This window comes from Vicia villosa, linkage group LG5, assembly GCF_029867415.1.
Source record: "Vicia villosa cultivar HV-30 ecotype Madison, WI linkage group LG5, Vvil1.0, whole genome shotgun sequence".
NCBI lineage: Eukaryota > Viridiplantae > Streptophyta > Magnoliopsida > Fabales > Fabaceae > Vicia > Vicia villosa.
This window is the reverse complement of record NC_081184.1, coordinates 142391446-142402544: the sequence shown is the minus strand read 5'-3', so window position 1 is coordinate 142402544 and position 11099 is coordinate 142391446. Positions and strand designations below refer to the sequence as shown.

Here is an 11099-nt window from a genome sequence, read left to right as displayed (position 1 = left end):
TGTGGCTGAGCGGGTTCAGAACCCTAACTCACCACACTTGTGAAACTCACTTGTCTCCACTTGCTCTTTTCTCCATCTCCACCATTTTCAAACCTTTAAGTCTCAATTTCTTTTCAATCAAGTGCTGTACTTTGTTTTTCTTCAGTTCCAGACAAGGTACGTGGTGTTTAATGTTGCAATCTTGTGTTTAAAGTATATTAGGGTTGCATAGATATGTTTCTTTTAGGAATTAGTGTGACTTAGTAGTAGAATTAAGATTAGATTGTGTTTTATGTTTGATTTTAATAAGAAATTTTGTTTATGTATTAGATTTAGGTTGGATTAGATTTTAAATTTTAGGGTTTCATCAATAGCATGTTAATATTCGCTCTTTCATTGCTTGTTTGCGTGCTTACTTGTGCTGGAAAGGGGTTTGAAACCCCATGGTTGTTCTTGGTGCAGACCTGTGTTCTGCAGAATTTTTGATTTTCTGCGCAGGTCCGCTGAGCGGACCCCCTCCGCTGAGCGGACCCTGCCGAGTACAGAATTTCAGTTCTGTTATCTGTGTGTTGTGCAATGGTTTAGGGCCTGGTGTAATGCTACAAATGGACATGTAATATTCTATAAATGCTGTTTTGACGATGTTTGTTCGATGTTGTGTTGTTTTTTTTTGTAGATGTCGTCAAGAAGTGATCGAGGAAAGCAAACTAGGCAATTGACAGGTTCAAGCTCTGGCACTGCTCCACAACCACCCTTCGATTCCCATAGGTTCCTAGGTCCAGTGCAACAGGCAAGGTTTGAGAAGTTATGTAGTCGGAAGATTTGGCCTGAAAAGGTGTTTGATCTCCCACAAAGCGGTAACTTTCATCAGTTTCTGGAGAACATTGCGGAACGCAAGTGGGAAGCCTTGATCTCTCCTGATACTCAAATCAATGCGGATATCGTGCGTGAGTTCTATGCTAATGCGGTTCCGGTTGAGGGAATGGTATACACATACACTTCTTTTGTGAGAGGTAGGGCAATTTCTTTTTCAAGGGATGCCGTTAATACTAAGGAAGCAATGCGTCGATGCATTTTGTTCTTGCACTTGAGTAACCAAAATTTGATGCGTCGACCTGAAGGGTCGGCGTGCGCATTCCCGTGAGTTCCTCAAAATACCAATGCGTCGACCTAAGGAAACAATGTGTCGACGCATTCAGCTTTTACCTGAATTCCTTCACAAAGGGCTTGCAGTAGGTCGACCTATAATATGTGTGAGTCGACCTATTGGTGTCTTGTGGCCAAAAGTGCTTGTCTTGGTTGCATTTGCTCGATTTCTATGATTCCACTTAAGTTGTAGTTGATTCACAATGTTTTGACATCACGAAAACTACACCTTGCCCTCACATCTAGTTGCTGTTAGTCGAGTTAGTGTCTTGCTCTGATACGTAGCACTCGGGAGGATAAAGCGATTGTTTTATTTATTATTTAGTTTGTTGAATTTTTAAGTGAATTATGTTTTAAATTGTAACTTAAAGTTACCGTGCAATGATGCTACAACTTGATTTGAATTTTATGAAGTTTGATGATTCCGCTGCGAGTTAATTGTTTAATTTGAAACAAAGTGATTTTTGAATAATGATTTGATTATCGTTTTAAACTCTTGTGCTATGTATCTATATGAAGGCAAGTAAGCCGTAAATGTTTTTGAGATGACGAATATGTGATACCTCAAATGAACTTGTTTGGAATTTATACTCTGATTTTTATTATAAATTACCGGGTAGATTTGGGGTGTTACAGACTTCATGTCTTAATCATTTGCACTTCATCTTCACATAAACTTTGCTCGTTTGAAGTATATTTGATTATATTAATTGTTGAACATGTTATTTATGATTATCCCTTGCATGCAATATGTAAGCTTGTTATCCATCAATTCTCGCATGAATTAGTTTGAGCATGTTATAACGTCAATGGAATTCTTGAACAAGTCATGTCACATTTTATGAAAGCATCTTTACTTTTGGTTTTAGTGGTGATTGATATATTCCATTTTCACCAAGCTAGGCACATGCGCCAGCATCAAGAGCATCATTATGAAGAGTTGCATAAATGTGACGTTTTTGAAGCGACTCAAGAGTTTGTGATTACATTATATCTATCATCTTTCATGCCATTGTATTTGCTATTGGGGGTGATTTGTGGAAATAATATTATAATGTTGTTTGAATTTCCGTCTTATTTATGTTTAAGCAATTCAATTTTGTATCATTTCATGTATGTGAGTGCATGTTCTTTCTTTGCAAACACCTCTGTGTGATATATTGGTTTATGTGAAATATAAGATACTTCTCATAGATTGCTTTATCTCTTTGTGATATTGTCAAATGGGGAGAAGCATCTGCAAGATGAAGTTGGGATGCACACATTTAGGGGGAGCCTTCATGAAGATACGAAACACATCGTCGCAAGTTTTTCCATCATAAAAAAGGGAGAGAATGTGAGTGCACCTTCATATTAGATGTTTTACATGATGTTAAAACTAGGATATTTTAGAGTTTATGTATATTATACAGTATCATCTGAGTCTTAATGTGCATCTTAGTATTAGGGATCTTAGAATGCATTTAGAAAAGGTTTTATGCATAAAAAAAATCATGTTTTATCTGAAAAACAGGTTTAAGTGCCGACACATACATGCTATGAGTCGACACATGTGGATCATAATTAAACCCTGTAAGTTCTGTTTGCATGTGTCGACATATACTGTAGCTTATGTCTGCATGTGTCGACACATAGAAGAAAATTTTCACATATGAGTAGACACGTGTACTTGCTTTTTAAAGTCTGTAGCGTCTATTTGCATGAGTCAACTTATAAGGCTCTTCAAGTCGACACATACCAGAATTTTTTTTACTATGATTCGATTCATGACATACATGTGTTAAAATGAGTCAACACATGACTTTCATGTGTCAGCACACATGTATGAATTTTTTTGAAAATTTGCATCCTTTTCTAAACCTAGAATTTTCTTTTTGCCACCTAACTTGCACACATATAAATACCTCGTACATGCATCATTTCAAAGTTGATGAAATCATAAACATACAAGGATTGCTTTTCATCTTCAACCCCGCATCTATGCATACACAAAAAAAAATTATACATAATCATTTTTTGATTGGGTACCATATATATTAGGCTGATAACGTCCAATTTAGGTTGTTGAATTGTAAATTGGATTGAGAATCTTTGGGGGTTACATTAGGAATAATTGTGAGAGTTTGTCCTCCAAGATCAAGTTCTTGATTTCGGGGTTTTGCACAAGACTTCTCAATTCGGATTCAGCCGAGTGAAAGCTTCGAAGAAGGTGATTTTGTCGAAGGAGTAATGGTAACCGGAGGATCGTTTGGGATTCTTGTGTCAAGATAATTTACAATTGGATTCAATCGAGTGAAAGCTTCGAAGAAAGTGGTTCTGTTGAAGAAGTAGCGGTAACTGGAGGATGAATTGGTATTATCGGGTATCGAGCTTAAGATCAAGGGAAGAAAAAAGTTAGGATCAACAACAATAGAGTTTGTAAGGTTGGATTGCTGCATTTCTCTTGTAAATAAATTTTGCAAATTAAGATTGATTATCTCAATTCCGTTTGGAATTAGGGGAAGACGTAGAGGACGATTGGTGAACTGCCTAAACAAGTCCTTATGTTCTCTCTCTCTCTCTCTCTCTCTCTCTCTCTCTCTCTCTCTCTCTCTCTCTCTCTCTCTCTCTCTCTCTCTCTCTCTCTCTCTCTCTCTCTCTCTCTCTCATTTACTTTCAATAGAAAATTACTGAATTCTAAATTTGTGCAATTGATACGATTAAATAGATTCTAGGGTTAAATATGTCAGGGGTCCATATAAATATGCGACTCTGTATTTTTGGTCCCTATAAAATTTTTCTTCAATGAATGGTCTTTCTAAAGTTTTTATGCATGCAGTTTTAGTCCCTGTTGTTTTCTAAAATTTTGAAAACTGTTTAATTACCCTTTAATTTTTAAATTTTTGAATAATTTTTTTATGCATGTTTAGGATACAGTAAAATATTTACTTACTAAATTTTATAATTTTTTAAAATGAGAAGAATTAAATATGAATTTTTCAAATATTAAAAGATAATGATAAAAGTAATGAAAATCTCGACTTAGAAATCAAATTTTGAATTCCTTTTTTTTCAAGGAATTTTTTTAAAAATTCTAAACATGTCTACAAAATAATCATTCAAAAATACACATTGATTTAATAGTGGGGACTAAAACTACGTGCATAATGATTTTGTAGGGACCAAAACATGTCATTTGCTTTTATAGGGACCAAAAATAAATTTTGCTATTTTATAGGGACCAAAAACATATTTAATCGTAGATTCTATATCATTTCAAAACTGTTTTGTTGTGTTAATTACAATCCTTTTGATTGTAATTGGTTTTTAAATCAACAAAACCTTAAGAAAATTCTGATCAAAATTGACTGCACAATAAGTGTTCGATAAATTGCTTCACTCAATTTTTGATTAATCATTTCATTGGAAATAGATTACTTGTGTGTTTAAATTCAAAGGTATTGTGTTGATTGTTGAAATATAATGATTCTAATGTATTTTATTATCATTTCAAACTTAGTGGTTTTAACGCATATCCGAGTTTTCCGATAACAGTTCAGATTTGACGAATTGATCCTGGTGTTTTCCGCTTTCCATAGTTAAAACGTTTTAAAACAGCATCTTCACCAAATACTTTTAATTGGGGATCTATTTACCCGTCTAGATAAGTTGCCTTCGTCTAACAAAAATCTTTGGTGCTGATGAGAGGGTAAGGGAACCCTCATCACCTTATAAGTAATCTCCCACTTACCTTAATCGACACTTTCACAAAAGTCTTGATGTTCCTCCCTCTTCCTTCCCAAAGCTCTCCTCTTTGTCTCTCAGATGCGCCGCTTCTCACAAATTTGAGATTTATGTCGTACCCTAGCCTCAACCCTCACGTGAAGTATTTATTGTCTCAATTAATCTCATTTGACCCTTTCACCTCCTACTTACATACACACCCTCACTAATATTTTACCGTTTTATCGTGTAGGCCTGACTCATATCTTTCACATCAACATCCCCGCTCCATGACTGATAGCAAGGACTTGAGGGACAACTCTTCCGAACTAGCCAAACTTTAAATAAGATCAATCAAGCCAATACAAAGGTCTAATCTAATCATAAGTGTCCATTCAAGTGGTGAACAAGTAGATGCTCACACTGAGGCACCATATTGAGACAAGATACCACCTTGACCATTGATATTCATTGAAGAAGGGTCTCCGCATCTCGCATCGGATTAACCGGTACGATTCTGACAATCGCTTTTATATAAGCATGACTCCGAGTCACACTGAAGTATTACTTATTCACATTCATGCAAGTTCCATGTCTCTTATTTATTTATTTATTTATTTATTTATTTTAGTGTTGAAGTATTATACATTTTCTGGTCAATGAAGACCTCTATAACTACCAAATAACTTTGTGGTTTTCTTCATCCTACTATCTTTTCTGTTGCATTACGGAATATATAGTAAGAGTTAAGCTAATCCATTTATAAAAACCAAATGAAAATAATATAACATGTTGAGTTCATGGGTTCAAATTTGCTACCCGAACGAAACATTATGGACTTTGAATGGATTGGTTTATATTAGACTCAAACAACATTGAGTTGGATCAAAATACAAGTTATGTCAATTTGAGTGACCAATTACGCAGGTTGACGGGAACCATAACACTCATTATTATTTGTGTAAAAGCACAGCCCAAAATTACTCTTTATTTATCATATTTAATATGGTTTTTTATTTGTCGTTAGCTCTAACTAATTGATAATCATTTCAAATAACGAATTTAAACACATGATTAAGAAGTGAAGTGGATTATTATGCATAAAGAAAAAAAACATTTAATAAAAGCAGATAAAGATGACTAAATGAGGAAAGAATAAAAAGAAACAAAACATTGGAAGAAAAACAAGGTTTCTTTCCAGTCAATATACTTAAATTATTCATCTTTCATTTTCACAATTAATATTACAAAATAATATTAAACTATTATAAAGTTATGTTTCTTAACAATTAATTACCACAATATTAATTGTTAACAAAACTCAAAAAAAAAAAAAATTTTCAGCTGCAACAAATAAACAACAGCATTATAAAAATCATTTCAGTTCCTTACACTCAGAAGCCTTTAAAAACAACTGTTAAAAAAGATGAAAAATAAAAGAGATCTTCAGCTTTAAGTAACCTTTGAACATTCAACAACATTATGAAAATATTTCAAAACCTAAACCTATAAATATTTGTATTGTTGAGTGGAAATCACTCTTTGAGTCTTCACTATGTGTTTTTGTTTTGTTTAGATATAGTATATATATACGGCACACATGCCAATAAGCATGCATAAATGTAATTATGTTTATATACAGAGATGGAAAAGAGGCACAGAAAGACAGAAAAGAAATGTATATAAATTCATCATTATTCAATTAGATATTTATATAGTTTCTCACGTCACAGTTGAATTTATTCCCACAAAGTGACTCCGCCAAACAAACTTTCCGGCCAACATTCAAACTGCATACACATTATTCTATATATACATTCTTATACTTACACATTTTCTTTTATTTTTATTTATATATCTATGCTTCATACGTAACCAAACCAAATGTTATGATTATTCTTCATAACCTTTAGTCAACAATATCCTAACAAACCTTTTTCTTCACACATGTTCAATCTCCCCTATTACACTTTACTCTATAGTACTACCTATATACCATCATTCCAGTCTCTAACTGATGCATATGATTTATTTCAATTATATATAAATATTTCAATTATATATAAATCAGATACATCAATTATTCAATAAATATTAAAAGAATATAGATATATATCTTCAATTCAATTTTTTAAAATTAATTTTGTTATACATATCTATTATACTAATATTAATCAAATATTAAACAACTTCTCTAATTAATATTTCATATACATACATAAATCTGATCTCTGCGAGTCTAAGCATGATGATAAGGTTGTTGCTATGTGACTTGCAGAGATCAAATGTTCAAATCCTGAAAACAATTTCATCGTTTTCGATGATAAGATTGCGTACAAGTACATCAATCATCTCTAGACTTTGCTAATGAAAGCTTCATACAAACACATAAAAATATAAGTATAATATAATTTGACCTAACTAATTAATTACTCACTAATTACCTCATGATGGTTAAAGCTTGATGAGCCATCACAAACATGGACATGTGAATGAGAATGAGAATGTGGAAGTGAATGTGAATGTTCTCCGGCGCTAAATTGAACTCCGGCTGACAAGTCGATCGAGGAAGCCGTTGTGGAAGTGAGTAGTAAATTTGGTGCAAAAGGCCAGACGATGTCACAAGAAGGAGATAACAACAAAGCATTAGGAGGAGGAGTAGAATTGATGCATTGTGATGAAAGTGGTAACTGATATTGTTGATTTTGAGGAGTAGATTGAAGCAACCTAATTTGCTTCTTCAAGAACTTAACATAACGAATGGCTTCATCAAGCATAGAAGCAGTATCCATTTTAGTTCCACCAGGAACAAGTCTCTGAAGGATACGAATCTTCTCGCTGATTCTTTCTCTTCTATGTCTAGCTGCAACGCTTTGTGGATCGTCGCTGATTCGGACGTTTCTTCGCTTAGGTTTACGGATTGTGGCCGGATCGATTTCCACCGGTTGCATAGCAGCAATCTTGTACATCATTTCCTTCATAGCTCCTAACTCTTCTTCTTGCTCTTCAACCTCTTCGATTTGGTGGATCCCTAGTATGTCACTGAGTGAACCTGATGAAGATGGTGGTGGTTGTGGTGGTGGTGCTGCCATCATCATGTTGTTGTAGCTATTTGGTGGCCAAATTCCAGAAGAATTACTCATAGGAATTTGATGATGATGATGATGATGATCTTGTTGGAGAATAATATGGTTTTGTTCATTTGTTTCCATTTTCTCAAGACTCCAAGTGCTTGTGAATGCACTACTAGAATTATTTTGGTTATTTTCCATGAACATAAACAATTATATATATGAAAATTATATGAAAAATGCTAGATTCTAATTTTGATGGATCTAGCTAGCTAGATGGTGATGTGTGTCTTTATTGATTTGATACTTTAATTAGCTAAAAGAGAAGAGGAAGAAAAAGAAACAATATTAAAAGGGTTTTCAAGATTTGATAATAAAAAATTAATCAGATTCAATGAAACGAGTATAAGAGATACTCGAACTCAAACAACAGATAAAAACCCGAGAGAATAAAAAAAATTGTTTTTATATGATCAAACAACAGATAAAATAATATTTATTAAAACGAATATAAGAGATACTCGATCTCAAACGCAAAAAGAAAAGAGAACGAGAGAGACACTAGTTATTAATAATTTAAATTAACTCACACATATATATAGTAGCTAAGTGGGGAAGAAGGGAAGAGAGAATGATTGTGATGGTGTAGAAAATTAAAAATAGGTTAAAAGTTTTTTATTTTTTTAAAATTGTTGAATGAATGATGAAGAAGGTGTTTGATGGTTGAAAAGGAGGGTAGAGTTTATAGAGAGGGGCCAAAAGAAAGAAAAGGGAAAGTTATTTATGTAATTAGGAAGAGGTTTTTACTGAAAGGGGAGTCACTGCAAAAAGCATGTAGACGAATGAATGAAAAGAAAAGGTAGTGCATGGTGTAGTGCAGCAAATTAAAGAGATTGAATTGAATGAATTAATGTGGTTCTACAAAGTCATGACATTCATCCATATACCTAGCTATACATAGCCCTTTCTATCCCAACTTTCAACATAGAACTATAGTTTCAACTCATAGTTATAAATTATAATTTTATTGTTTGTTGTTTTACTTGTAATTTTATATTCTTATGTATTTTGGTTGGCTAAGTATTTTTGACCTAATATTATTTAAATAAAAATAGACATTTTAGAATATTCAAACAGACTTTTGTGACTATTGAATGAATATAGATAAAATTGAACTTTAATAAAATAATATTATTAAATCCAAAGGATTTTAAAGTGAGAAAATTATTTATTTATAGAGAATTTCTTTTATTTTGTAAAAACAATACATTAGTGAGGTATTCCAACCCTTACAAAAGAAATGGAAAAAAATAATTATAAGTATTGTAGGTACTGTAATTCAATCACCAATATTAGAATATAAAATGGGTTATTCTATTTTTTCTCAACAAATATAACTACTATAAATAATAAATAATATATTTTATAGCAAAATTTTTATTCCATTCAACAATAAAAAGGTATAAATTTTAGACGGATCACGTTTTTTATTTAAAATACTATTTATTCACTCTGATGATATGCAAAAAAAAACTAATTAAGAACCACGATTCGTATTCAGATAACTGCAGTTTATATTTTTATTTCTTTTATAACGGTGTCATTCATTTTATGTTTTTTTATTTAAATATTAAGTCATCTATTGGTTAGACTACCAACAAAGAAGAAAGATTATTCAGTTTTGTTTACAAAAATATTCATTAATTCATTCAATTTTGTCCTAACCTAACTCATTGGTTGTTGCTACAAACTCTTAAACATCATTCTCTAAGATTGATTACAAGACAGAAGAATCTTTTAAGATTTTTTAGTTAGTTATGAAATCTTTTGAGGTTATGTTATTGTTATTGTTATATTAATTCATTGAAGAAACTAATTTTACCAACCTTGAACTACTACAATAAATAATATATTTTATGACAAAATTTTTACCTCAGTCAACAAAAAAACTGAAGAATAAACTCTAGTCATGCGATATTATTGTTTTTTAAATTACCTTCTATTCCCTCTATTGCTACACAAAACCAGTGAGTTAACTAACTAAGGGACACACTTCGAATCTTATAGCGCCATTATTTTATATTTTAATATTAAGTCATATATTCCTTCGATTAACCTATCAATTGAGGGAAAATATTATTTAGTTTTTCCTATAAATTTTTTATTCATTAAGTTTTGCTCTAACCTAATTCATTTGATGCCACCCCAAACTCGTAAACATCACTCTCCAAGATGGATTGCAAGACAAAAAAATCTTTTAAGGTTTCTTAATTAGTTAGAAAATCGTTCAAGGTTGTTGTTGTAGTTGTTGTTGGTGGTGGTGGTGTTGTTGTTACATTCATCCATTGAAGAAATTAATTTTACCAACTTTGAACAAAATATTTTTCTGCTCTTACAATCTATTTCACGGAATGACGACTTTGTTATTGATTCCACCTTTTACAATTTATTTTAATATTTGGAAATAATTTCTCAATGTTGTCATCCAAGGCAAGATTCAATGAATTAATTGTTTCTTTGGATGACAACATTGAGAAACCTATTCCTTATCATACTTAGAAATATTGAAACTCTAAAAGAAAATGGTGGATGGTAAAAATTTGTAAGCGATATACCATACAATTCATCACTTTTTTTTAGATATGCAATAGAAGTAATCTATTTCCTCAGATGGACTGAAAATTGAGGGGAAAAGTCAATATTTTATTTTTGAGATCCAAAAAATTTCTTTCACTTCTTCTTTAGAGATCTGGTACATCAAATGTCATTACTCGTCTTGTTGTTATTGTTGTTGTTGTTGGGACCCGAAACTCTATAGGTTTAATCTTGTTGTTGTTTAAACAGATTTATGATATAGGTTTATTATTGTTGTTGTTGTCGTTGAGACCCTAAATCCTAGAGATTTATTCCTCTTGATGTTGTTGTTTAAAAAGATTTATGTTATAGGCTTATTGATGTTGTTGTTGTTATTGAGATCCGTTATTGAGATCCAAAGTCCTAGAGGTTTAATCTTGTTGTTGTTGTTTAAACATATTTATGTTATAGGTTTATTGATAATGTTGATGTAGTTTTGTTGAGAGATTGTTTTTGAGTTGTTGTTTACTGTAAGTTGTTGTTTTTGAGTTGTTAATGTTGTTGTTGTATTACCCAAAGTTATAAAAATCTATATTTTGTAGTTTAGTTGTTATTGAGTTTGAGTTT

The 11099-nt window shown here is 32.0% G+C and overlaps 1 protein-coding gene across 1 annotated transcript; it reads right to left on the bottom strand.

Moving 5' to 3' along the window:
* Positions 1-6964: 6964 nt before the first annotated feature.
* Positions 6965-8815, bottom strand: LOC131607610 (transcription factor HEC3-like). Its single transcript, XM_058879589.1, has one exon. The coding sequence runs from the start codon at positions 8103-8105 to the stop codon at positions 7257-7259; it is 849 nt and encodes a 282-aa protein (XP_058735572.1). The 5' UTR covers positions 8106-8815; the 3' UTR covers positions 6965-7256.
* Positions 8816-11099: the final 2284 nt, after the last annotated feature.

Coding starts and splice junctions, on each gene's coding strand:
- LOC131607610 (XM_058879589.1), bottom strand. CDS start 8,105: ATGTTCATGGAAAATAACCAAAATAATTCTAGTAGTGCATTCACAAGC.